This window comes from Ovis canadensis, chromosome 7 (assembly GCF_042477335.2).
Source record: "Ovis canadensis isolate MfBH-ARS-UI-01 breed Bighorn chromosome 7, ARS-UI_OviCan_v2, whole genome shotgun sequence".
Lineage (NCBI taxonomy): Eukaryota > Metazoa > Chordata > Mammalia > Artiodactyla > Bovidae > Ovis > Ovis canadensis.
The window spans coordinates 34,120,380-34,146,277 of NC_091251.1; the positions used below are offsets into that span (position 1 = coordinate 34,120,380).

The following is a 25,898-nucleotide window of genomic DNA, read 5'->3' on the forward strand; positions in this document are numbered from 1 at the left end:
CTTCTTTCTCCTCTTTTTTTAATCTTTTATTTTTATTTTTTTTCTTTATCTTTATTCTGATTTCTTTATTGGATTTATTTATTTGGTTCATGTTCTACCTGTTTTAATTAAGACTTTTTTTTTTTCTCACTAACTTACCCATCAAGAGCGGCCTGGCTAGGGGTCAGGCTGGCCCTTAAAGGAGACCAAGGAGACTTGGTTAGACAACACAAACGGGGCTGGGGGTTGGATGGGGGAAAGGGATTTCATCAAGAGGGCTCCTGCCCTACCCTTTAGAAGGGTGGTAGGTCTTAGTTTTTCCAGAAATAAGCACCTAAATCTGAAAATGCTCTATTCCCCTTTTTGCTCTCTCTTCCTCTTTTTGCTCTGTCCACAGTCTTCCACTGAGTGTTTAGGGGCAGAAACTTGCTCAAAAGCAAGTTTGGAAGTTTCTGGTCATTGACAGAGCCCCTAAGGCATAAGCCCTGTTTGGAGATGACATAGTAGGGCTCTGCTAGAGCTCTGTACAGTGGTCGGAAAGTCTGAAACTTCCTGGGTACTGTCTGCCCTTCATAAAATCTGTCTTTACCAAAGACACCTTTAAATTCTTTCTGCCGGCACTTGGCTTCAGGGGCTCCTCTCCAGTGAGTCTGTTGCTGCCCTTTTCCACAGTGTGGCAGTGATCCAGGCAGTTTTAACAGTCTGCTGTCCAAGCTGCTCAGAGCCACTGCCAGTGGATGTCAGGCTGGGCATTGAGTAAAGGAGGAGGGTTATATCGTCACAGTTGCCATCCCAAAGTTGGTTTTCCTTGTTTACTCATATTTTGCTCCAGTTAGCAAGGAAGACCTTAGAAAGACTAAATAACTCAGTTTTGGGCATAGCTTGTTGGGTCTCGCATCCTCTCCATCCATAGACACCAGTGGAAGAGGGCATGACCAGTGCTTTTAAGGGGCTGGGAGGCCACTGAAATTCTTCTTCCAGCTTATTTCTGGTTAAGCTAATACATAGGTGTGGTATGGACTAGATGACTTTTCCCTGCTGTGATGTTTGGTTTTATTTTTTTCTCTAACTTGCATTGATTCTGCTTCGTTTTTGCCGTTTGCCGCTTCTGTTTCGGTCTGTCTGTCTCTGTGTCTCTATCTCTCTGTGTCTTTGGAACCTGTGCTAAGACTGCCCCATCTAACCTCCTTTCCACCTCTCTGTGGGGTGTGTCTCTTTCTCTTTTTTTTTCCCCCCCTTTCTTCTCTATACAGAGCTTGCTGCCCAAATCATTCAAGAGGAAGATCTCCGTTGTCTGTAAGTCTAGCCCCAAATCCCTGATGCAGGTCCAGAGCACCATAAGACTCAGAGTGCACAGAGAGACAGACTTCCATTCTCTCTCAGTGGCATTCTTGGGTCGCCCCTTCCCATCCCAGCAACTCTACCCAGCAAATCTATGGCATAGTTAAGGCTCCAGTTTATAATTCAGAACTTCGTAAACAATTCTTGTTATTTTTCCCCAATTTCTTTCTTAACCCTAATGAGATACACTGTGAAGTGTCTCACCATTACTTATCCATAGTCCTGCTTTTTTCAGGAGTAGGTTTGAGGGATTCCTATAAAATGCTTACCAGTTTATGCCTTATTCTAAGAGCACATCTGAGAAAAGGAGAGTTCCCACACCTCAAACAGCAACAACTTGAGCATTTTTCAATGAAGAACTCTTTTTAAGTTGACAAAAGTGTAGTATTTAATAGATCTTTATGACTTAAATATCAATCTATTAGTGTTAATACTATCTAAAGCATAACCAGGTCATGTCATGATCTAAAACTAACTTGAATTTTATTATCATACAGTCTTCTCATTCCCATGTCATCCTCAGTATGTCTTCCCCAGTGCTTTAGGTTTTTCTACCAGTAAAAGTTTAAATGCTCACCAGCCTAGTTACTTCTCCCTTTTTGCCTTCAGAGATCAGTAGTTTTAATCTTTCAGGAAGTGGCTCCAGGCTTTCCATTTACTCTGAAACACGATTTCCCCAGTCCCCCAAAGTGATATCCTTAAGTTAATCTTTCACTAAAATTCCAGTTGAAGGCTATCTGTGGGTGTTGTGGTGTGAACCAGCAGAGAGCCTGGGACCATCTAACTGTGGGGTCCTGTTTCTTGGGGACAGCAGCTACCAAGGGGGTGCCGGCTGGAAACAGTGACACAGAGGGGGGCCAGCCTAGTCGGAAGCGGCGTTGGGGAGCCAGCACAGCCGCCACCCAGAAGAAACCCTCCATCAGTATCACCACCGAATCACTCAAGGTGAGGTGGGAGGGGCCGGGGAAGGGAGGATGAGACATGCGGTGGGAGTAGACATGGGCCCAGTGTAACGGGGTGGGGGGTATCTGTGTCCCAGAGCCTCATCCCCGACATCAAACCCCTGGCGGGGCAGGAGGCTGTTGTGGATCTTCATGCTGACGACTCCCGAATCTCTGAGGATGAGACAGAGCGTAATGGTGATGATGGGACCCATGACAAGGGGCTGAAAATATGCCGGACTGTCACTCAGGTAAGGCTCCTGTGCCCCACTTTGGGGGAGGGGGGTCTGAATGCAGAGTGAGTTGCTAAGTAGGGAGCTAAGGTGGAGCTCTAGAAGGGAAATCTGTGCAGAGGGTTGGCTTAATTGACCTTTGTAGGGGTCTGCAGAATACAAAATCTAACCTGTTGCCTGTAATGAAGTTCTGTTAGAACACAGTTAACACCAGTTTATATACTTTTCTCTATGGCTGCGTCCGTGCTATAATATCAAGAATTGACTAGTTGGAACTGTATGGCTCACAAATTCTATAATGTTTACTGTCTTGCTCTATACAGGAAAAAGTTTGCCAATTCATGCCTTAGTTTTCCTCATGGATGAGTTAAGGTCTTACCAGTCCCAGGACCTGGCGGAGGTGACCCTAATAATGAAATCTTCCCCCAGTGGAAAGAACACTTGAGGCTGACTACCACCATCTCTCCCCGAGAAACCAGAGGCAGGAAAGAATATGCCGGTTTGGTGTTGAAGAATCCCTCTGTTAATCTGATACCTTACAGGTGGTACCTGCTGAGGGCCAGGAGAATGGGCAGAGGGAAGAGGAGGAAGAAGAGAAGGAGCCTGAAGCCGAAGCCCCTGTACCTCCCCAGGTCTCAGTAGAGGTGGCCTTGCCCCCCCCTGTGGAACATGAAGTCAAGAAAGGTGGGTGCAGCACTGAGTGAAACGTGTGGCTCTTTGAGATCCCAGAGCACCTGATGTGGACCTCTTACAGCATCGAATGTCTTCTGCCTTGTGTTGTAGTATTTTACACATCTGTCTTGTTACACAAGCTACTTGAGGGCTAGGTTCGAATCTGTTTAATCTTTGCATCCCCATAATGAGGAGATCAACCTGGACTGTACCTTGCACAGTGCAGGTACTCAGCACATTTAGACAGAAGAGTGACTACCGGTAGGGAATTTAAAAGTCCTGCTGAAGGCGAAAACCAGCATTGCTCCCTGCTGAAAACAATTCATGTGCTCTATTTGATAGTGACTTTAGGAGATACCTTAACTCGACGTTCCATTAGCCAGCAGAAGTCAGGAGTTTCCATTACGATTGATGACCCAGTCCGGACTGCTCAGGTGCCCTCCCCACCCCGGGGCAAGATCAGTAACATCGTCCACATCTCCAATTTGGTAAGTCATCGTTTCCAGCGGTGCAGCTTGATGTAGAGTCAGAGCTGTGGACCCGTGTTTCTTAGGTTCAGCTCCTGCATCTGCTGGTTACTCACTCGGTGACTCTGAGTGAGTTACTTAACCTCATGACCTGTCTCATGAAAAATGAGAAAAAAGTATCACCTTTCAGGATTGTCTGGAGTTTGTAGAGAGCCTCACCTGAGCATATTTCTTGCCTTCTTCGAGACCCTGAAGTTTCATTTCCATTGGCAGGTTCGTCCCTTCACTTTAGGCCAACTGAAGGAGTTGTTGGGACGTACAGGAACTCTGGTAGAAGAGGCTTTTTGGATTGACAAGATCAAATCTCACTGCTTTGTAACGGTGAGGGGAAGAAGCTGGTTCTCTAGGTTGTGCCCTATATCTCCTTTTGTGACCAACGTGGGCAGGTTTGAGGCCTTACGGCAAGTGGGAGGGAGGGAAGGCCTGTTGTGACCTTCTGCCTCTCCCTTCCTCCGTCAGTACTCGACAGTAGAGGAAGCAGTTGCCACCCGCACAGCTCTACATGGGGTCAAATGGCCCCAGTCCAACCCCAAATTCCTTTGTGCTGACTATGCTGAGCAAGATGAGGTAAGAAACCAAGGGAGAGGAAAGAGGGGAGGGGCAGGGGAGGCCCTCATCTGCGAGACTCCAGCTGAGACCCTGGCCAAACCGGTGGTCTCTGAGGGTGCTCCTCCCTCCACTTTGGTTTCCTGAGTTGAGCCGTGAGTCTGTTCGCCAGCGCCTGGGCTCCTTCAGTGGCGTGATGTTGTCTCCACCCTTTTGCCTCCTCTGCCCACAGCTGGACTATCACCGAGGCCTCTTGGTGGACCGTCCCTCTGAAACTAAGACAGAGGAGCAGGGGATGCCACGGCCACTACACCCCCCGCCCCCACCCCCAACCCAGCCACCACAGCACCCCAGGGCAGAACAGCGGGAGCAGGAGCGGGCGGTCCGGGAGCAGTGGGCAGAACGGGAACGGGAAATGGAGCGGCGGGAGCGGACTCGATCCGAGCGCGAATGGGATCGGGACAAAGTTCGAGAAGGGCCCCGTTCCCGATCCCGGTCCCGTGATCGCCGCCGGAAGGAACGCGCAAAGTCTAAAGAAAAGAAGAGTGAGAAGAAAGGTACTTAGCTGCAGGGGCACAGTACCCACCTGTAAGTGGGGAAGGGACCCAAATGGGATGGGCCACAGGCTCACGTGCATCAAGTCTGAACCACTTCCTTCCACCTCAGAGAAAGCTCAGGAGGAACCACCTGCCAAGCTGCTGGATGACCTTTTCCGCAAGACCAAGGCAGCTCCCTGCATCTATTGGCTCCCACTGACTGACAGCCAGGTGAGTGCCTGCCTTCCCGCCCTGCTCAGAGATGCATCAGGCTAGGGGGCACAGAGGGCAGAGTCATGTGACTGTGGGAGAGAGTAGGCCTCGGTATCCTGTCGGCTTAGGATAATAAGGCAGAGGCTAAGCATCATGGAAAGAGGTAGTTTCAAGACCCAGTTGATTGTGCCCTAGAAAAGCCAGACCCAAAAAGGTAGAAGGTAGACATGGAGATTGGAACTTTGTGTGTGTATCCAAACTGGGTGTGCCAGCCACACTTCTTGGAAGTTGATTTTAGTTAGCTGAAAAATTTGTGTTTTATAAACTCAGCCATTTTTCTGCTTTTTCCTTTCTAGGGATTTTAGCTTTTTTAATGGGGCTTTTTTCTTGATGGGCCTTTTGGGAATTTTAGGCTTATGCTACTCCACTGAAGGAAATAGAGAATTTTTTCACTGCTAAGTAGCTTGGGAAATACTAGAGGCCAGGCATGGATGGTGCTGTAACAGGTGAAAACTGGGAGGGCTTGGGGCTCTGAGACAAGGACAGGTTGTGACTGCTGGGCCCTCCCCCTTCCTGCGTAACAGCAAGGCGGACAGTGATCCTGAGCTAGGAGTGCAGGGTCCAGGAGCCAGGGGGACCAGGTGGGACTGGTGTGAACGGGGTTGAGATGCCTGTTCTCTGCCTTCCCTGCCTGCTACAGATTGTTCAGAAGGAGGCAGAGCGGGCTGAACGGGCCAAGGAGCGGGAGAAGCGGCGAAAGGAGCAAGAAGAAGAAGAGCAGAAGGAGAGGGAGAAGGAGGCGGAGCGGGAACGAACCCGGCAGCTGGAGCGAGAGAAGCGGCGAGAACACAGCCGAGAGAGGGACAGGGAGAGAGAGAGGGACCGGGAGCGGGACAGGGGGGATCGAGATCGGGAGAGGGACAGGGAGCGGGAACGAGGCAGGGAGAGGGACCGCAGAGACACCAAGCGCCACAGTAGGAGCCGGAGCAGGAGCACACCTGTGCGGGACCGGGGCGGGCGCCGCTAGCCGGGAAGACACTAGGGAGAGCTGCAGGCATGGGCCACCCTGCCCCAGGGTGGGTTCAAGGCCACAGAGGGATAGGTACAATCTCCACCACCCTGGAACCAGGGTCGTTCACACCATTTGCCCAGTGCTGAGTCTGGCTGCCACCTGTCCCCAAATACCACATGGAGCAGTGGCCACCTTCCCACCCCTACCCCACCTCCATAATCTGTCTCTTAGGACTCAGCCCTCTCCTCTCATTTCCAGTGAAGTCTGTGAGAGGGAAGAGCTAAGTTAGGGAGGGAGGTATTGGCTGAGAAGTGGGGAACAGCCAGGAGCCCCAAACCTCCCTTGTTTTTTCCTCCATCCTACTCACCACCTCTGGTACTCGAACCCCCCTTTTGGGAACAGCCGGGGCCAGGACTGGGTCACCTATGAGCTGAATCAGCATCTCCTCCTGAGTCCCAGGGCCCCTGCAGTTCCCAGTCTCTTCTGTCCTGCAGCCTTTGGCTCCTGCCCACCGGTTCCACTTTATATCCACCTTTTCCTTTTGTTCAATTTTTATTTTTATTTTTTTTATTATTAAATGATGTGGTCTATGGAAAATAATAAAAATCTGACTTAGTTTTAACTAGTGTGTGATTGAGTGGCTTTCCTTGGCCAGGGCCTGGGTGAGAGCCAAATTGAAGTGGAGGCTGTCTCCTGTTAAGTGCAGCCAGCATTACTTGCATTCCATACGCTTAGGCTGCTCCTTCCCGTAGAGGGGACTCCCCATCCCGGCCTCGGCTCTGACCACACCACAGCTGTTCCGCTTCCCCCCTCCCCACAGTGAGGAAGACCCCCTTGGAAGATGACGGTCCTGTCCTGTTGCTAGAGGCAGTTGGTCACCTGCTCGCCACCTTCAAGGTCTTCCCATAACTGTCACCAGGGGGCGGCAGCAGCTCGCTCAGTAGGCTTCTGTAAACGAGCTTCCCAAAAAGGCTCCGTGCCCTCCCGCGGATGTCTTGCCTCGGTCCCTGACCTGTTTGTTCCCTGGGCCCAGTCCGCGGACTCCCTGGACCCGTCAGCCGTGCTTAAGGCCCCCAGCCGGCCCGCTACCCTGCCCTCCACAGGTTCCCAAAATGCCGCCTCACGGCCGAGGTCCTCCGCAGTTCCCAAGGCCGGTTCGGGAGCGGCGAGCCGGGCCTCCGCAGTGGGTTCCAGGCTCCCGGGCTCCCCGTGCGCTCGCCCTTCGTCCAGCTGCGGGCCTCTTCGCGCCCCGCGATGCGCCCTCCCCGCTAGCTCTTCGGAAACGGCCTGGACGCACTCCCACCCGAGTGCCCCTCAGGGCGCTGCGGGCCCGGCCCGGGAGGGGCGCCGCATCTGTATGCGCCCGGCGGCCAGCAGCGCCGAGGGGGCGGGCACCAGGCGCCGCCCCCGCCCTCGCCGCGCGGCCCGGGCTGGCCGGGGAGGGTCGGAGGCTGGGCTCTCCTCTCCCGCGCGGCGCGGAGCCGCCTCGCTCCTCCTCAGGCGGAGCCTCCTTCCCCCGCCCCCTCCGTCTCGCTCCCTTGTTCTCGCCGGGGCCGCTCAGACCTGCAGCGGAGCCGCGGCGCCCGCTCCGATCGGCTCGGGGCTGCGCCCCCGGGACCCGGCGACGGGGGCGGGCTGGAGCGCTCCCCGCCAAGCTGGGCCCCTAGGCACTGCCAGGTAAGGGCGCCTGTCCTGGAGCCCACGGTCGGGAATCCGCGAAAGGGCAGCAGGGGGCCCGCAGCCTGCGGGTGTCTTCAGAGCGGCGAGCGGTGCGCTCCGCGGCTGGGAGCCACTGCCGGCTCCCTTCTCCCGCGCTCTACCGCTTTCCCTTCTTCCCTCGCACCTCTTTTCCTCTTTTTCCCATTTTCCTCTCCCTCGATTTCTCTTCATCCTGCCTCCTCTTCTGCCTGTTTGCTTTTTCTGCCCCTTCCCTGTCTCCCCAACCCTTCTCTCTCCCTCTTGCCTGTCTTGCTCCATCTCCCCTTCCTCTTCTCCTTTTTCTTCCTTCACCTTTCTCTCCTTTCCTGTCTTCCTCTTCCCGCTTTCCTTCCTCTCCCCGATCCTCCCTCTCCCCTCCTCTCCTCTTCCCTTCCCGCTATCCTGTTTCTCACTCCCCTATCCCCTACCTTCTCTTCGTCCCGCCTCCCTCCCAGGTCCCTGGCTTCCCTCCGGCTTCCCTCTTCCCTCGGGAAGGAAAGGACTGTCAGGTGTGTGTCTGCTCTGGGGGAGGAGGGGCGCAGCCACAGCCACTTGAGGGGTCCCCCCTAGGAGGAGAAGGGGGAGACAGCGGTGGGAAGGGTCCTCTCTCTACCTTCCTTCCCGCATCCCCTCCCAGCTGCCCCCTCTCCCAGAATGAAGTTCTGAGCTGGGGCGGCCTGGTCTGACGCCCGCAGTTGAAGCCGCCCCTTCCTGCTTATCACAGTGCTGGCCGCCCTTCCACCCATTCTGGAGCCTGGTACCCAGGACTCCTCTCTGCCTTTCAGACACCCAGACTACCTCCTTTGATCTCTTTCCTCCTGTTTCTTGCTGCCATTCTTTCTGTCTCTGCGGACAGTCCCTGAGTCTTGTTTTCACCCTGCATCTCGCTGTGTCTCTAGCCTCTGGGTCTGCCTCCCCAGTCTCCTGGCTTCTACCGCTCCCCTTTTCTCAGCTCCCCCTTCTCACTCTGTCTGTGAGCCCAGTCCCCCGTCAAGGACTTCAGCTAGCAGTGTGCCAGGGAGCAGATTCTGGAGAGGAGGGCTTCCTGTGGAGGACAGACTTTCACAGGTTCTCAACCCTGTCTGAGGCAGCCCTCCTTATCATTTCAGCCTGACCCTCGGCACCCTGAGACCACACCTCCATGAATCCCAGTTCCTGGATTTTTAAGCCCTTTCCATGGTAGCCCCCATCTCCTCCAGCACCTAGCTGCACACTCACCCTGGGAGTTCAGGGGCCAGATTTGCGGTTCTAAGCCCTCCCAGCGTCCCTCTCCTATTTTCTTCCCAAGCTTCCCTATTCAGAGTTGACTGGCCAAAGATTTATCAGCTTAGAGGGCTGGAGGTGAATACAGGCAGAGAGCCTGGCTGGAGGGAAAGATCAGACTGCTCTCGTTTTCATTATGGGTTCTGGGCAGTGGGGTGTCTGGTTCCTTGGAGGTCTGATATTTGGAGCGTCTAACTTTGGGAGGAGATGGTAAGGGTTTCCTCGACCCTGAACAACTGCCTGTCCTACAGGTGTGGATCCATGGGGTAGCCCCAACGCCTCTGCCCCTCTGCCCCAGCCAGCTCATGCCTCAGCACCCAGGAGCAGTGAACAGAGCCTTGGCTGGAGCCCAAATATGTGGGGCCTGGTGAGGCTCCTGCTGGCTTGGCTGGGTGGCTGGGGCTGCATGGGGCGCCTGGCAGCCCCAGCCCGGGCTTGGGCAGGGTCCCGGGGGGCCCCAGAACCATCACTGCTTCGGACCCGAAGGAGCTGGGTGTGGAACCAATTCTTTGTCATTGAGGAGTACGCTGGACCAGAGCCTGTCCTTATTGGCAAGGTAAGGCTCAGCCCCTCCCCCGTCTCCCCTGACTCTCAAGGCTCTCCTCTGCAACTTCATCACTTCTGCAATGACCTTGGTCCCTGAGGATTCCCAACACTGTCCCCAGTCCTAGACGTAGACTCTTTAACTTTCTGTCACCATTCTTGGAACCTGCTGCTGTCTTTCCCTGACCCCTGCAGCTGCACTCAGATGTGGACAGGGGCGAGGGCCGCACCAAGTACCTGCTGAGCGGAGAGGGCGCAGGCACCGTATTTGTGATTGATGAGGCCACAGGCAATATCCACGTCACCAAGAGCCTGGACCGGGAGGAGAAGGCACAGTACGTGCTATTGGCCCAAGCCGTGGACCGAGCCTCCAACCGACCCCTGGAGCCCCCATCGGAGTTCATTATCAAGGTGCAAGACATCAACGACAACCCACCCATCTTTCCCCTCGGGCCCTACCATGCCACAGTGCCCGAGATGTCCAATGTGGGTGAGTACCCTAGGTCTGGACATCCTGGAGTGCCCTCACCTCCCCTTTCCCCACTGCTTTCTGCCCCAGAACCCATCTCCTTCAATTCAGCCCTGCTCGTGTCTGGGTCCCACTCATCTGCTCTTCTTCCCCACTTGGCTCTGTCCTGGCTGAGTGGGGTGCCGGAAACCCCTGCAGGGACATCAGTGATCCAAGTGACTGCTCACGACGCCGATGACCCCAGCTATGGGAACAGCGCCAAGCTGGTGTACACTGTGTTGGATGGACTGCCTTTCTTCTCTGTGGACCCCCAGACTGGTGAGGCTAGAGCTCGGGAGCTGGGTGAGGCAGCTGTGGGATCAGGCAACCCTGACCCATCATCTCTCCCTAGGAGTGGTGCGGACTGCCATCCCCAACATGGACCGGGAGACACAGGAGGAGTTCTTAGTGGTGATTCAAGCCAAGGACATGGGCGGCCACATGGGGGGGCTGTCGGGCAGCACCACGGTGACGGTCACCCTCAGCGATGTCAACGACAACCCCCCCAAGTTCCCTCAGAGTAAGGGGCCAGTGCCGCCGCTTGAGCCATCCTTTGACCACCCTACCCCACCCCACCCCTGTCACCCCTGGAGAAGCCTCCCCCAACCCATTCCCCCAGCCAGGCCTGGGAGAAGGACGTGCTGGGGGAGGGAGGAGGGCTGGGGGCCTCTCTAAGAACATCTCCCTCCATCCACCCCAAGGCCTGTACCAGTTCTCTGTGGTGGAGACCGCTGGGCCAGGCACCCTGGTGGGCCGGTTACGGGCCCAGGACCCAGACCTGGGGGACAATGCCCTCATGGCTTACAGCATCCTTGACGGGGAGGGATCGGAGGCCTTCAGCATCAGCACAGACTCCCAGGGTCGAGATGGGCTCCTCACTGTCCGCAAGGTGAGTGCTTCAGACCCACTCACACCCACCTCCTGCCCCACAGGACAGGCTCCTCACCAGGCTAGAGCAGACTTGGGATCTCTGTGTTGGAGCTCAGAGATTGTGGTCCTCTCCTCATCCTTCAGATAAGAGTCTGGGGCTCAGAATGGGGGAGTGACTGGCTCAGGACTTTGCACAGGGCAAGTCTGTGATTGAACTAGGGGCAGACCTGGAGTTCTGACCAAGTAATCTGCCCCCCACCACCCTGACCACCGAGACCACTACCCCTCTGGTGCCCACCTCCCTGAGGCCTGCACCTGCCTCAGTAACTCCATCTCCCTCACCATAGCCCCTAGACTTTGAGACCCGTCGCGCCTACTCTTTCCGCGTGGAGGCTACCAATACGCTCATTGACCCAGCCTATCTGCGGCGAGGACCCTTTAAGGATGTGGCCTCAGTGCGTGTGGCTGTGCAGGATGCTCCAGAGCCACCTGCCTTCACCCAGGCTGCCTACCACCTGGCAGTGCCTGAGAACAAGGATCCTGGGACCCTGGTGGGCCAAGTGTCAGCCACGGACCTGGACTCCCCAGCCAGCCCCATCAGGTGAGCTGGCGGGAGCAGGGCGGGGCCTTAGGGAAAAGGCCCAGCCGCAGGCTATTCCCACCCAAGGACTACCCCCACCTTTCCTGCCCATCACACTCCCCTCCTGGCAGAAGTCTTCCCCACTGCAGGCCTGGGGGCCAGGGGAGGGCTGGAGGACCTGCTAACCAGACTCTCCACCCATCCCTGTGTGGATGGCAGTGGCGCCTCCCAGTGGCCGTGAGAGCAGATATGGCATTTCATCTGATGAGTGCACCAGATCAGCTGACGGCTGTGGCCGGCGGTGGCTATTGATCACTCCCGCAGCGCCTCACATTTTACTCACTTGATAACATTTCATTTTCACAACAACCTGTGAGAGGAGGATTGAAGATAAGGGTAGCAGTCTTCTCGGCTGCAGCTGCTTTAGAGGCTCAGCCCTGAGAGGTTGTGTTAACGTGCCCCGGGTCACACTTTCAGTAAGCAGCAACGTGGGAATTCCAATCTGGACTTGTCAGCCTCAAGAAGACCCGCTCTTTCCACCTGCCCAGCCTGCTGCCCAGCATCCCTGTCACAGCACTGAGGGAGGGGCCAGTGTCATTCTCCTTTGATAGTTAAGGGAACGGGTTAAAAGATTTGCCCAAGGTCACACAGCTAGTCTGAGACAGAGCAGAGCTAGCACTCAGGTCCTTGGTCCTCAGAACAGAGCCCAGGAGTCAGAAAAACAGGCAGTGTTTGCCCCATGTCACCTCTGTCTCTCTTTCCACACCCCCATGAAACTCAGCACCCCATGTCATAGGATAGGTGTTTAATATTGGTGACTGCCCAGAGATATTTGTCTTTTGAGGGGACCCTAATGTGAATTATGGCTCCAGGTGCACAGGGCAGGCGCTGCCTGGTCAGCTCATGTAGGCCCTTTGCCCAGATGAGCCAGGAGGCCCAGCAAGGTGAACAGGTGGGAGGGAGGGGTGGCCGCCAGCTCGGCCCTGCCCCAGCTCAGCCCCGCACCTGGCTCCATCTCCCCAGATACTCCATCCTCCCGCACTCGGACCTGGAGCGCTGCTTCTCCATCGAGCCTGAAGACGGCACCATCCGCACAGCAGTGCCCCTGGACCGAGAGGCTCGTGTCTGGCACAACCTCACAGTGCTGGCCACGGAGCTTGGTGAGGAGTCCTGGGCCTCCAGGAGGGCCGGGAGGTGGCGGCAGCCTCCTGGCAGAGGGGCCGGCCCTGGGGATGGGGTGAGGGGGGTGTTAGTGCCACACACCCCCACCCAGGGTATAACAACTAGGTGCCCAGCCTGGACCCTTACCACCAGGCAGGCTTCCTGATCTCCTGGGCTGGACTGGGCACGGTGGGTTGGCTTAAGCATTTCCCCTCACCTTTAATTTGCTCCCATACCTGACTTTCCCCAAGTCAAAATAAATCTAACCTCAAATAGCTCTCAATCCCTAAGAAGCCCGGCATGCACCCTGGGAGACCCTGCCTTGCCCAGTCTCTGCTTCAGGCTGAAGTGGGAACAGGGAGGAGCTGGGCCCTCCTCTGGGAGCTGACCGGGGAGTGCCAGCAGCCTCTCCCTGGGAAGCTTTGTGGGAAGCCCCCACGGAAGGGGAGAGGGGCCAGCTCCCTGCACCGCCCGTGTCGGTCACCAGTCATCAGCAGCATGGTTCAGCCGCCTCTGGGCAGCCATGGCCCGCGGGGGCAGGGAGGCCTCCCCTCCTTCTGTGAACCTGTCGTTGCTGTGCCTGCTCATGCTTCAGCATCTCCCACGTTTGCTGTCCACATCCTGTCTATGGGAATTGGCCCTGTGTGCATACATACTTATGCCACGTCAGTGAAGAGCTAAAGCGCTATGTGTGTGTGTACATGTGGGTGCACACTTCCCTGTGTGTGAAAAATACATATACATACCTATACATATGCTTGTGAGTATATGTCTATAGTTGCATATATATGTGTTATGTAGTTGAGTGTATAGAGTTATATTATTTGTGCATCTATGTAATTGGATATGTATAGTGAAACTTGGTAGCTCAGCTAGTAAAGAGTCTGCCTGCAATGCAGGAGACCCCGGTTCCATTCCTGCATTGGGAAGATCCCCTGGAGGAAGGCATGGTAACCCACTCCAGTATTCTTGCCTGGAGAAAACCCCTGGACAGAGGAGCATGGTGAGCTACAGTCCATGGGGTCACAAAGAGTCAGACACAACTGAGCGACTAAGCATAGCACAGTGATAGACACAAGTAGCTGTTTGTATACACTGTCTTGTGTATGTGAGTGTTTGTGGACAGGCAGTAATAATGTACTACTTCCTGTGTATCGGACATGGTTCTAAGTACCAAATGTAGATGCATTCACTTCATCATCACCACAACTTTATGAGGGATGCATGATTTTTCCCCCCATTTTAAAAGGAGGAAACTCAGACAAAGAGAAGTTAAGTAACTTCCTGAGGTCACGCAGACATTAAGTGGTGGGGCCTGAGTCAGGTTGCAGTCTCAGCTGTTATCTCCTCCACCGTATGTGTTGAACTGTATGTGGATAGGTTTATGTTTATGACCGTGCAGCTGTGTGACAGTGCATGCATGTCTGCCCATGTGAACATCCCTGTGTGTGCTTTGGCCGTCTGTTTACATAGCCCTGTGTGTGTGTATGTGTGTGTGTATTTCCCTCACTGTCTTCTTGCTGCTGCTGCTGCTGCTGCTGCTACGTCGCTTCAGTGGTGTCTGACTCTGTGCGACCCCATAGACGGCAGCCCCACTGTCTTCTTACCTCCTGCTAAATCCTGCTCCCCACACCCACAAATCCCAATACTGACTAGCAGGCCCTGAGCCCTTACTGCAGTGAAAGATGGACTCTGTCCCATCTCCCAGACCCTTTAGCCAGGCAGTCCACTCCTCTGCCTAGGCTGTGACCTCAGCCCCTTCCCAAGAGCCAACCAGCTCTCCCTCAACCTGGGGGAAAGACTAAAGGAACTTTAGCCTAGGGGAGAGATTTAGCCTAGGGGAGAGATTTAGCCTAGGGAAGATGGGCGCTGGGGAGGGCAGGGATGCATACTTTACATTTTCTCTTGGATGCCATTGGCAGTGAGGAGCAAGGCAGGGTAATGATGGGGGCCACCCAGTGATGAGGGGGCCTGTCTATGGCTGCGGTACCCAGGCTGGCCTGGCTCTGCGCCTGAGAATCAGGTAGCTCCTCCCTCCCCAAGGTCAATCCTAAGTGATACTCATTGCTACGCCACAGCCTCCCAGACCTCTGATGGGCCGTGTGTGTGTGTGTGCACGAGTGTGTATGTCTGTCCCACTGTTTTCGTGCATGAAAATGCTTTCTCTGCATCCTGGGGGTGGTGATGCTGCATTCACTGTACATGTGGAACATTCCCTTTGTGTGCGTTGTATTCGCTTTAAACACTGAGTACATGGACTGTATGGTATGAACGTATCGCATCTTTCGTGGCTGTTGTGTGCTATGCATCATCTGTCTACCTTTCCTTGACGGTGCAAGTGCCCTGCATGTGGGTGATTGTTCATATATGTCCTGAGTGCTATGCTCCTGTTGAATGTATATGGGGTGTGTATTCCACATATTCTTGGGTACCACATGGATGTTATATGCACTTGTTCCATTCGCCTCACCACATTGATGCTACCTGCATATCTCACGCATATCTCACGTGTCCCACATGCATGCCATGTTCTGGATGTGACATTCACACACCATATGTACTGTGTGTAACTGTGATGTGTGTGCTTGCGTGGGGTGCACGTGTTCGTGTTCTGGCTTCAGACAGCTCTGCACAGGCCTCCCGGGTGCAAGTGGCCATCCAGACCCTGGATGAGAATGACAACGCTCCCCAGCTGGCTGAGCCCTATGACACCTTTGTGTGCGATTCTGCAGTCCCCGGCCAGGTAAGCCACTGAGGCAGGCAGGTTGGGACCTCGAGACCTCCTGCTGCCCACTCCATACAGGTTTCTCTTCTTCCCCTCAGCTGATTCAGGTCATCCAAGCCCTGGACAGAGATGAAGTCGGCAACAATAGCCATGTCTCCTTTCATGGCCCTCTGGGCCCGGATGCCAACTTCACTGTCCGGGACAACCGAGGTGGGTAGCCTCCTACAGCTGTGCCCTTACCTGCTTCCCTCCCCTCCTCCACCATCCCTAACTCCACCCACCTACCTGGGGCTCCACCCTACAGAATCTACATGCAGTTTGGGGAGTTCCCTGATGGCCTGTGGAGCGGGGGGCAGGGTGTGTGTGTATGTGTTCAGTTGTATCGGACTCTGTGACCCCACCAGGCTCCTCTGTCCATGGGATTCTCCAGGCAAGGATACTGGAGTGGGTTGCCATTTCCCACTCCAGGGGCTCTTCCTGACTAAGGGAGCAAACCCACATCTCCTGTGTCTCCTGCATTGGCAGGCAGGTTCTTTACCATTGATGCCAAAGGATTCTGGGATTCAGGGCTTTCACTGCAGGGGCCTGGGTTCAGTCCCTGGCTGGGGAACTGAGATCCTGCCAGCCACGCAGTGTGGCCAAAATAAATAAATAAAAGAAGGTGGCTGTGGTTTTGCTCTTTGCAAACCTTCCGCACAGACAGCTCTGTCTCCATGGGCTCCACCGACCTTAGTGGGGAGATATCCCAGGAGGTGCCCAAAGACCTGTCTCTCCTACAGATGGCTCCGCCAGCCTGCTGCTGCCCTCTCGCCCTGCTCCACCCCGCCAGGCCCCCTACTTGGCTCCCATAGAACTGCGGGACTGGGGGCAGCCAGCGCTGAGCAGCACAGCCACAGTGACTGTCAGCGTGTGCCGCTGCCGGCCTGATGGCTCCGTGGCGTCCTGCAGGCCCGAGGCTCAGCTCTCACCTGCTGGGCTCAGCACGGGGGCTCTGCTTGCCATCGCCACCTGCGTGGGCACGCTGCTGGGTGAGTCAGGCCATAGGTGGGGTCATAGATGTGAGGTCTAGGCCTGCAGGGGGTGTGGAGAGAAGCAGGACCTCGGACATAGGGAAGTCCACCCTAGGTCATGAAGGAGCCCTCATGTCTGGGTTTTCCCACTGCCTGATACACCCAAGAGAAACACTCTGGCCTCATATCCCTGACCTGCCAAGCTAAAGACAGTCATGAGCCATAAAAACTATTTACTGAGCCCCAACTCTGGGCCATATGTGGTGCTGGGCACATCACTTGGTATTTCATCCTTTCAACAACCTTAAGGGGTAAATATGTTTCCCCTCTTTTCCACACAAGCAATCCAAGGGCCAAAGAGGTTCAGAGAAGTTAAGCAACTCTCCGCAGTCACACAGCAAGTAAAGGGTTGAAGTCAGGATTCAAAAGCGTTTTGCCAAAGGTCAAAGCTAGGGCTTGCCACCCCTGGGCCGTTCCAAATGGAACTTGTGCGCCTCTCCCCCAGCCCTGGTGGTGCTCTTCGTGGCTCTGCGGCGCCAGAAGCAAGAAGCCCTGATGGTGCTCGAGGAGGAGGACGTGCGCGAGAACATCATCACCTACGACGACGAGGGCGGCGGTGAGGAGGACACGGAGGCCTTCGACATCAGCGCCCTGCAGAACCCTGACGGGGCGGCCCCGCCGGCGCCTGGCCCACCCGCGCGCCGCGATGTGCTGCCCTGGGCGCGGGCACCGCGCCAGCCCCGGCCCCCCGGCCCTGCCGACGTGGCGCAGCTGCTGGCGCTGCGGCTGCGCGAGGCGGACGAGGACCCCAGCGTGCCGCCCTACGACTCCGTGCAAGTGTACGGCTACGAGGGCCGCGGCTCTTCCTGCGGCTCCCTCAGCTCCCTGGGCTCCGGCAGCGAGATCGGCGGCGCCCCGGGCCCGGCTGAGCCGCTGGACGACTGGGGGCCGCTCTTTCGCACCTTAGCCGAGCTCTACGGGGCCAAGGAGCCCCCAGCCCCCTGAGACAGGCCTGGCACTGCCCCCGCTTCCCCCACCGAAGCGGGGCGGCAGCGTAGGCCCTCTGAGTGAGCCCCCCGGGTCCGGGCAGGCGGCAGCAGCCCAGGGGCCCCCAGGCCTCCCCAGTCCCCGTGTCCCTCCTCCCCACCTCCCCGAGGCAACTGCCTCCTTACGTCCCTCCTCCCCAGTCGTCTGTTCGTCTCTCTCCAGGGATCCGTCTGTCTCCGACATGCTCCCTGTCTGGGTCTGGGTTGTGCGGCTCCGACTCTGAACCTCCCGCCTCTCTCACTGTGATTCCACTCTCTCGTGGCTCTGTTTGGTCTGCTCCATTCTGCCTCTGTCACCCAGGGCCCTATGTGTCTCCCTTGTGCACACACGCTCTCTGTCTGTCTCCTGCCCACATCTGCCCACATTGTCTGTGGGTCCCTGTGATGGGCTTTTTGGTTTTTTCTGTTGTCCATCCCAAAAGCAAGAGAAACGTCCAGCCACTGCTGCCCACCCTCCTGCAGGGGATGTTCTGCCCCAGGTCAGTGTCCCTAGACCTCTAGGAGCACCAGGATGGCCCAAAGCCCTCCCCCACTCACCGCCTCTCAACTCTGGCTCTCCTGTCTTTACAGACCTGCCCGCATGGTTCCATCCATCACTCATGGCCTCATCCTGGCTCCACTGGCCTCCAGCAGAGAGAGGGAGCCAGCCCACCTCCCAGGGCAAGAGCTCCAGCCCCCCACTGTGGCCGCCTCCCTGGAGCTCTGCCCAGCTGTCAACCGGCCTTGGGCATCCTGGCTCTGGGCATCGTCTTGTATGCTTCCCAGCCCCTGGGGGAGGGGAAGGAAAGAGGGAGGCTGCTGGGGAAGGGGAAAGAGGGCGGAAGGGGAGGGGCCTCCATCTCTAATTTCATAATAAACAAACACTTTATTTTGTAAAGCTGGAGCCCTGCTTTCCTTTCCACACCCAGGTGTCTCTCAGAGCGTGTCACTGTGCTGAAGGGTTGGAAGAGAGGCCTAAGCCCACCCCCTCGGCTCATTCTCCTTTCTCCTTTGGGGGACAGTCTGCTTCAAGTCCCTTTCACAGAGGAGAGTTTGGGTTGATTCCATTCTGGGACTAAAGAGATAATGACTCGTTCCCCTGCTCCCACCACCTCTGGGTTCTCTGTTGGTCTCAAAGTGTCCAAGGAAATTAAGACATGGGGCTTGGCCAGAGGGGAGAGCAGGAGGGAGACTGGAGAGAAGGAGGAGCTATAACGAGACTAAGGAGAGAGGAGGAGGGGTTCTAGACTAGGACAGTGGGCGGGGGACAGCAGAGGGGAGCAAGCCGGTGCCTGCTGGGGCCTGTGGTCCCAGCTGGAAAAGGCTGGGTCGGGGTAAGGTGGTACAGTCACGGTGGACCTGCTGCCTCCACCCTTCATTCTTCCCGGTCTGTGGTCTTGTTCTTCATGGGCACAGAGGAGGGGAGAGAGGGGCCCCAGGAAGGCGGGCTGTTTTAGGGGTTGAACCAAAGTCAGCTGGGACGGGAGCCCAGCGGGTGGCCAGCGTCTCTCACTGTGGGCTCCTTGCGTAGAGAAGGGGTCCACCCAGGAACAAACAGTAGACCTGGCCCAGGTCTCGTAAGTCCAGCAAGAGCTCCTGGGGAGTGGATAGGTCAGGACAGGTCCTTGTGACCTTCCCTTCCAAGTGCGAGGTGCGGGTAGTCAGGGGAGCCTGCTCCAATGGGAAGATGCCTTCTTGGACCTTATGTGCTGTGTGGTTAAGGCCACCAGGGAGGACAAAGACCCTGCTCTGACGGGCCGCCTCCATCCTGTCAGATCCTTTGTACACGCAGCTCTGCTTGAAGAGGCCTTTGGCTTCAGCCAGAAAACAAACAATGAAGAGAAGGATGGAGGGAGGGAGGGATCAAATAGGTTAGTACAGACCTCCATTTCTTGGACACAGTTTCTGAGAACAGATTTGTTCAGTGAAACAGTTATAGTATCTTCTCCCAGGAAGCTGTGATGTCGATGGGTTCCTCCAAACCAGGCCTATGGTGCAAGCATGGCATTGTCATTGACTCTGCTGAAGGCTGGAAACTGGGCCCTGCCTGCCTGAGGGCCTGTATGAGAGCAGTCTGTCTGCCCCAGAGGGAGACACTTAGGAGGGCAGCACCGCAAGCAGGGCGTCAGGACAGGTCTCCCGGTTCAGGGCTAGATTGACCCCCATGGTCTCCCCTGATGTCTGAATCAAACCTTTAGGAATAAGGGGAGAAGAGCAGGGAGTGAGGCATGGGCTGCCCCTGGCTAGTGAGCGGTGCATTGAAGTGGGGTGCGAGCCTTCGCCCGCTCTGCCAGCCCTCCCTAACACTCTCCTGAGGTCCTTCCCAACTCATTCAGCTGCCAGGAAAACAGTGTAGGGAAACAGACTTTTCAGCTAGACCCTTAGGTTTATCTCTGGTCTTAAATATCTCACCATTGGAAAGAGAATTTGTCAAAGGAAGTGAAGAGGGCAGGACCAGGGAAGGAAAAGAGAAGAGAGAGAACGGAGAGCTGATGGGAGGAGATACAAGAAGAGAGACCTCCCTATCTGGGTTCAGTCCTCCTTCCCTGATTAATGGGAAGGTGAGGGGGTCAGAGTGTGGGGGTGGGGTGGGGAGCTGCATGTGGTTCCCAGCTTGCCTGGGGGTTGGTTCAGGTAGCAACGGCAGGCTAGCCTGCCCTCCATTCCTGCCTTTTCTCACTCCCTGGTTGGGTGGGTGGGGGTGTTTGCGGGGGGCCGGGGAGGGCAGTGAGGCTGCAGAAGTAGTGAACCCCTGGGGTGAGCCCTGCCCCACCTCCTCTCTACTCTGGACTTTTTCTCCCCCCCAAAATAGTAAGCCCTTTCTCCCTGATAATTGGCTGTTCTCCTTACTCAGACGGGGCTCTTTCTCTTGTGGCCCGTTTCCTGTCTCTGCACATGGGAACCACCACTTATCCAGGATCACTCACCCACATTCATCTGCACACGTGGAGGTGCACCTTCTTATATCTGAGTCAATCAAACACTTGAACCCTGGGCAAAAACTGCCCTTCCTCCTGTGTTCCTCCAGGAGAAAACTAGCCTAAGGATCCTTGACCTATAGTTATCATTCCCAGAGTCCTGCACCTCCTCACCTGAGGCTGAGGGGAGGGTGAAGGATGAAAGATTGCACAGAGGCCACCAGCCAGATTCCCAGACCCCCGCTAAAAGGCTTGTTCTCCTGTACTGGGCATCTTTCTGCAGCAACCCCCCTCATTTCCTTCCTCCCCCTACTGCTTTCCTTCCTGGGGCTCCCCCAGCTTTCCTCCCTTCTCCCCCATCATCCCCTGAAAGCCAGAGCGAACTAGGGCTCCTCTGTCTGGCCCAGCTCCTGCCTGGTGGAATTCTTAGCCTTAAGTGCAGGGTCCAGGCTCAGGACTGGGCCAGAAGCTGGGAGGAGGGGGTCCAAGAGGGAGAAGAGATGCTGTTCATCTTGGGACTGGAAGCAGTGGGAGTAAGACAAAGAAAGAAGGTTCAGGAACCTACCTTTGGGTCCCATCTCCTAGGTTGACCATGCCTTCCCCTCCACTTGGCCTGGGGAAGGGGGCAGGGTGGCATCCCTCCTGGAGTTGTCAGCCTGCATCACCAAGTCAGGGCTCACAGGGGAGCAGCAAGCAGACAGGAGGGGAGGGAGAGGACGCACTAACCCAGCAGTTACCCTTGGCACAGCCATCTCCCTCTTTTCTTCATGCCCAGAGGGAGCTACCGGAAGGAGAGGCTGGGGAGAAGGCAAAGGGACGGCAGAAGTCTGGCAGCAGCCACGACAGGCTCAGAAGCCAGAGCGCACTGGTTGGGGTTGCAGGGTGCCGATGACTCAGGCCTTGGCAAGAAAGGACAGAGGGGGCTCAACAGGGGATGCTTCCTGGGCTCAGCCCTCCAGACCCTTGGGCTCCTCCAGGTTCCCCCTTCCTGCTGGCCAGGGGCCTGGCCCAGCTGCTCTCTCCCCCACATCACTCCCCGGGCGCAGGAAGAGGCCCTGGGAGAGAAGCTGTGCGGAAGGAGCACAGCCCTGGAGTGGATGGCCTGGATCCCAGGCTCATCTCTGCACTGACCGTGTCACCTCGGGCAAGTCACACATCTCTGAACCTGTTTCCTCTTCTGTCAAGTGAGGATCACATTAACCTTAAACAGTTAATCATGAAAACTGCGGTCAGTAAAGGAGTCATCATCAGAATCAGGAGGGTCGAGTGGGGGTGGCGGCAGAGGAGGAAAGCAGTAGAGGGAGCCCATCACTTACCCCCAGATGCTCATGCTGCACCGGCCCCGCCCCTTCCAGCCTGGGTCCCAGGGGCTACTATCCCCCCTCATTCCCCTCCCACCGTCCCCCCCATCCAGGTGAGAAAGTGCAAAGACTCTGAAGCTGAGCTGAGGACTAAAACGAGAAGAAGAAGAGAGACTGGGGATAGGATGGAAGAAAGCAGAAAGGAAGATGGCAAGAAAAGAGGGTCTAGCTCAGCACAGCATCTGGCGTGCAGCCGGTGCTCAGTATTTGCTGAAAGATGGACTTGGTGCTGAGAAGGAGGCTAGATCAATCTATTGGGTGCCAACAGGAACAAGTTGGACAGAGAGGTCAATAGCTCTGGGAAGAGAAAGGGATAGAAACTTGGAACAAATGAAGCCAGCAACCCAGGAGAGCAGGACCCCGATGCTTCCCCTGTGGCCCCATCTCTCACCCTGGGCTGGGCCCCCCAGATCCTGCTGCTGCTCACAGCCTCTCTGTGGGCACCTTCAAGTCCCCAGGTGCCAGCCCCACAGACGGTTCTCTGCCTTCGCCAGCTCTGTCGGGGGTGGCCTCCTCCTCCCGTTCCTTCTCTGGTTCTGGAAGCTTCTGCAGTTCCGAGTACAGCACCCAGGCATCATGGCAGGACACATACTCCCATCCACTCTCCCGCACGTGGAAGAGGTCCACGGAACCCCCAGAGTAGGCATCGCGGTGGGTGGCATGGGCCACGGCGCGGCGGGCCAGGGCGTAGGCTTCCTGGGTGCTCATGTCGTAGCGGTAGCCACGATCTAGCACACCATAGGCGTAGGGAGACCCAGAGCCCACCGAAAAGATATCCCCCTGCAGGAAGGTGCCATCGCTGTAGACATAGAAGAGGGCAGGGCCAGAGCGGTCCCAGCCACACAGGGCCGTGGCCACGCACAGATCCAGCCCCCGGTAGCGTGACATCATGACCGATAAAAGTTTGGCAGCACCGGCCACACTGGGCAGCTGACCCTCCCTCAGTGCCCGCAGTCGCAGCTCCCGCTGCAGCACCCGGTACCACGTGACGCAGTCAGCCGAGGTGCCAGAGGTGGTGCCCAGGAGATGCTGGTGCACAGGGATGACCTTGCGTGAGGCTGGACACGCCACGTAGTTGCCACAGGAGGACCGGGTGTCAGCCGCAGCGATGACTCCATGACGGAAGCGGAAGGCCAGGGTGGTGGTACCATGGGCCAGCCTGGGGCCGTGCGTCTGCAGGAAGGCTTGAGGGTCCCAGCCTCGGGGCACAGCCCAGCTGCCAGCCTGAGGCAGGTGAGGGGAGGTTTCCTGGGTGTCAGGGGCCTGCCACTTGCACACATCTTGCAGAGCCATCCCTGGGGTCCGGCGAAGGTTGGAAGGAGCAAGGCAGGGATCTGTGAGCTGGGTTGGGTGGAGGAAGAGAGATGGTAAGGAGAAGCCGGGCTGCAGCCAGAACCATACAGGAAGGTGTGTGATCTGTGGCTTCTCCCAAAACCCAAACCAGGCTTTGGGACTGGCTGACGGAGCAGCGCCCACCCCCTCGGAAGACTGCTGAGGGGGGGACAGGGTGAGGCCAGTGGAGTCTTCAGCGCTGGGGAGACGCTGCCCATGACACACCTGAGCGTCACCGGAGGAGTCACCTGTCTGTCATCCTCCAAGCACCTGGAGTTGGGTGGGGGCTGGGTAACTGCAAAGGAAAGGGGGCACCAGTGAAAGGAGCAGAGCTGGGTTCCTCTTGTTTTTCCTGTTGGGAGCACTGGGCACAGAGATAAATGAAGCCCTGTCCCTGCCCTGAAAGGGTCCCCAGCCTAGGGAAAGGTACAGACTAGTCAGTGTAATGGCATAGTCAGACTGGGTTCCCTGGGATGCCAGGCTTACACTGCTATGGCCTGAGTTCGATCCCTGGTCACAGAGCTGAGATCCCACAGGTCACAGGACACGGCCCCAAACCAAAACAAAACAGAATAGACTGCCATGGACCCCCTGGGGCAGGAGTCCCGGATGCTGGGTTCACTCTTCAGGGGCATGGGGTCAGGGAGCACCTCATGAGCAACGTGGGGAAAAAAGGAACGGACTGGCACAAAGACAGCAGAAAGGAGAGCGAGGGAGCCTTGTACGGGGCGCCCAGATACCTTCAGAATGACAGAGCTCCGTGGGGCCAGAAGGGGGACTAAAACCTGGAGGTCTTTTTCTTCTCTGCTTTGGGCGTGAGCATGAACTTCCATCTGCAGACAGTCGTGGCACACCGGACAGCTCTCTGGCAGTACAGCTTCTCAGCTGAAGTTCTGAGCAGGCAGCTGAAAGCATCTGTTGGTCCCCTTTTTGCCCCACAGTTCACAACGGCAAGAGATTGGTTTGTAGTTTCAAGGCAGGAGAAACAACTGACTTTGACACCATCATACTGAGTTTAAGTCTCAGACCAACGAAGGGTGGACACTGGCAGCTGGCCCTTCAGAAAGAGAAACTAGATTGGGGCGGAGTGACAAGCTACATCTACTGCCGGAACCATATGGAGTATACTTTTCTAAATATTACAGCTCCCCCTCTAACATCATCCTCCAAGCTGACATGAGGCCCCCTGTGGCCCAGTCCTAATCCATCCACCACAACCTCTTTTCATGTTATTCCCAGCACATCTCCCACCTCCCCTTCATCTTTTTGAATTTTATCCTCCCAAGTCTGGCTTACATATCACCCATTCTGAAAACAGGCTGAGAGAGAAGAGGCTCTGAATTTGAGAAGCAATGGGACCTAAGCGGTATTTAAGGAAATGAATCCAGACCTCCTTGACAAAGCCTTCCTTGACCCCCAAACTCACCCCAATCCATACTGACCACCTTTCTCACCTGTGAACTATAGCACTTATCATTGTTTTCTTCTCCAACACCTGCTTTACTGAGATATAATTAATCTATTTTTGTTTGCACTGTGTCTCCATTGCTGCACATGGGCTTTCTCTAGTTGTGGCCAGTGGTGGCTCCTCTTTGTTGCAGAGCATGGGCTCTAGAGCACACAGACTTCAGTAGCTGTGCCATGTGGGCTCAGTGGTTGCAGCTCTTGGGCTCCAGAGTGTGGCACTCAGTAGCTGCCCCACGGCATATGGGATCCTCCCGGACCAGGACTCAAACCTTCGTCTCCTGTTTTGGCAGGCAGACAACCACTGGACCATCAGGGAAACCCTATTGAGATATAATTGACATATAACATTATTTAAGTTTAGTGTGTACAATATGATGATTTGATACTTCTGTGTATGTGTCTGTGCATGTATGTATCACAAAACATTTACTGCAATATGGATAGTTAACAAATCCTTCACCTCGCATAATTATCATTTTCGTTGTTTTTTTTTTTAATTTTTTCTGTTTACAGGTTTATTCAACATAAAACAACCCCTTTCAACTTTACTGAGGTGGCTGACCACGTCCACGACCAAATCTGCCTCTAAACTGGAATTCAGTTGCTGACCCAGCTCCGGCCTCGGCTTTCTTGTCGGCACCAGGGGGCACGGCGCTTTGTCTGTATGTGTCTCTGTCGGCTTCCCCTCGCGTTGAGTCTTGCAGGTCGCTCTCCCTCCAGACCTTTGGGCAGTGGCCGGCCAGTCTCAGGACGGCTGCGGCGCAGGGTGGCGGGCACGATCTCAGGGGGCAGGTGGAGGTAATCGCGGAGATACTGGATGCCCTCGTTGGTGAGGTACCAGTAGAAATGTCTCCAGGCAATCTGTTCCTTCACGTAGCCTCGTGACTTGAGAGACTGCATGGCTTTCATGACGTGAAGATTGGGCACATTCTTGTCTGCTAGCTCTGGGTGCTTGGGCATGTGGATATCCTTCTTGGCCACCATCACCCCCTCCTTAAAAAGGAGTTCATAAATGGCAATCCGGTTCTTCTTGGGCATCAAGATCGCGACGGTTGCTGTGTCCGGGGCCGGCGCTGGAAAGCCATTTTCGTTTTTATGGTAAGCACATTTAAGGTCTACTCTCAGCAACTTTCAAGTATACAAAAGAATATAGTTAACGAGAGTTACTGTGCTGTGCATTTGATTTCCAGAACTTATTCCTCTTATAACTGGAAGTTCGTACACTTTTGACCAACATCTTCCCATTTTCATCAACTCTGAGCTTTTGACAACCACCAATCTACTGCTTCTAAGAGTTTGGCTTTGTTCAGTTCAGTTCAGTCGTGTCCGACTCTTTGTGGCCCCATGAATCGCAGCATGCCAGGCCTCCCTGTCCATTACCAACTTCCGGAGTTCACTGAGACTCACGTCCATTGAGTCCGTGATGCCATCCAGCCA

The 25,898-nt window shown here is 55.7% G+C and overlaps 3 protein-coding genes and 1 pseudogene across 12 annotated transcripts in view; 2 read left to right on the plus strand and 2 right to left on the minus strand.

Moving 5' to 3' along the window:
* ACIN1 (apoptotic chromatin condensation inducer 1) overlaps window positions 1-6,622 on the plus strand; it is a 39,502-nt gene extending 32,880 nt beyond the window's left edge. For 5 of the 10 annotated variants that reach the window (XM_069595722.1, XM_069595726.1, XM_069595730.1 and 2 more), the window contains 10 exons: window positions 1,233-1,275; window positions 2,132-2,265; window positions 2,360-2,512; window positions 3,037-3,178; window positions 3,509-3,654; window positions 3,907-4,014; window positions 4,153-4,260; window positions 4,472-4,796; window positions 4,906-5,006; window positions 5,689-6,622. In XM_069595722.1, coding sequence (XP_069451823.1) covers window positions 1,233-1,275; window positions 2,132-2,265; window positions 2,360-2,512; window positions 3,037-3,178; window positions 3,509-3,654; window positions 3,907-4,014; window positions 4,153-4,260; window positions 4,472-4,796; window positions 4,906-5,006; window positions 5,689-6,015 — 1,587 coding nt within the window. In that variant the 3' untranslated portion in view covers window positions 6,016-6,622. The remainder of the gene's footprint in view (window positions 1-1,232; window positions 1,276-2,131; window positions 2,266-2,359; window positions 2,513-3,036; window positions 3,179-3,508; window positions 3,655-3,906; window positions 4,015-4,152; window positions 4,261-4,471; window positions 4,797-4,905; window positions 5,007-5,688) is intronic. The other 5 variants (XM_069595724.1, XM_069595728.1, XM_069595723.1 and 2 more) reach the window with 3 other exon arrangements.
* Window positions 6,623-7,540: 918 nt separating this feature from the next.
* On the plus strand, window positions 7,541-18,281 carry CDH24 (cadherin 24). Its single transcript, XM_069595733.1, has 13 exons — window positions 7,541-7,677; window positions 9,213-9,517; window positions 9,700-9,994; window positions 10,172-10,291; window positions 10,365-10,532; window positions 10,714-10,901; window positions 11,230-11,483; window positions 12,486-12,622; window positions 15,245-15,366; window positions 15,447-15,558; window positions 16,128-16,376; window positions 16,864-17,883; window positions 17,975-18,281. Exons 2-12 carry the CDS (start codon window positions 9,317-9,319, stop codon window positions 17,361-17,363), a joined length of 2,346 nt encoding a protein of 781 aa, XP_069451834.1. The 5' UTR covers window positions 7,541-7,677; window positions 9,213-9,316; the 3' UTR covers window positions 17,364-17,883; window positions 17,975-18,281.
* A 3,611-nt stretch (window positions 18,282-21,892) lies between these two features.
* On the minus strand, window positions 21,893-24,781 carry PSMB11 (proteasome subunit beta 11). Its single transcript, XM_069595734.1, has 4 exons — window positions 24,449-24,781; window positions 23,735-24,051; window positions 23,220-23,289; window positions 21,893-23,003 (listed from the first exon to the last, which is right to left on the minus strand). The coding sequence occupies exon 4, from the start codon at window positions 22,953-22,955 to the stop codon at window positions 22,086-22,088; it is 870 nt and encodes a 289-aa protein (XP_069451835.1). The 5' UTR covers window positions 22,956-23,003; window positions 23,220-23,289; window positions 23,735-24,051; window positions 24,449-24,781; the 3' UTR covers window positions 21,893-22,085.
* Window positions 24,782-24,943: 162 nt separating this feature from the next.
* LOC138444049 (small ribosomal subunit protein eS10-like) lies at window positions 24,944-25,698 on the minus strand (annotated as a pseudogene).
* Between the last annotated feature and the right edge of the window lie 200 nt (window positions 25,699-25,898).

Bases quoted from the DNA above. Each gene is read 5' to 3' on its own strand.
- CDH24 (XM_069595733.1), top strand. From the start codon at position 9,317: ATGTGGGGCCTGGTGAGGCTCCTGCTGGCTTGGCTGGGTGGCTGGGGC. The intron at 9,518-9,699 runs GTAAGGCTCAGC...TGACCCCTGCAG, and splicing joins AGCCTGTCCTTATTGGCAAG to CTGCACTCAGATGTGGACAG. The intron at 15,367-15,446 runs GTAAGCCACTGA...TCTTCCCCTCAG, and splicing joins ATTCTGCAGTCCCCGGCCAG to CTGATTCAGGTCATCCAAGC.
- PSMB11 (XM_069595734.1), bottom strand. From the start codon at position 22,955: ATGGCTCTGCAAGATGTGTGCAAGTGGCAGGCCCCTGACACCCAGGAA.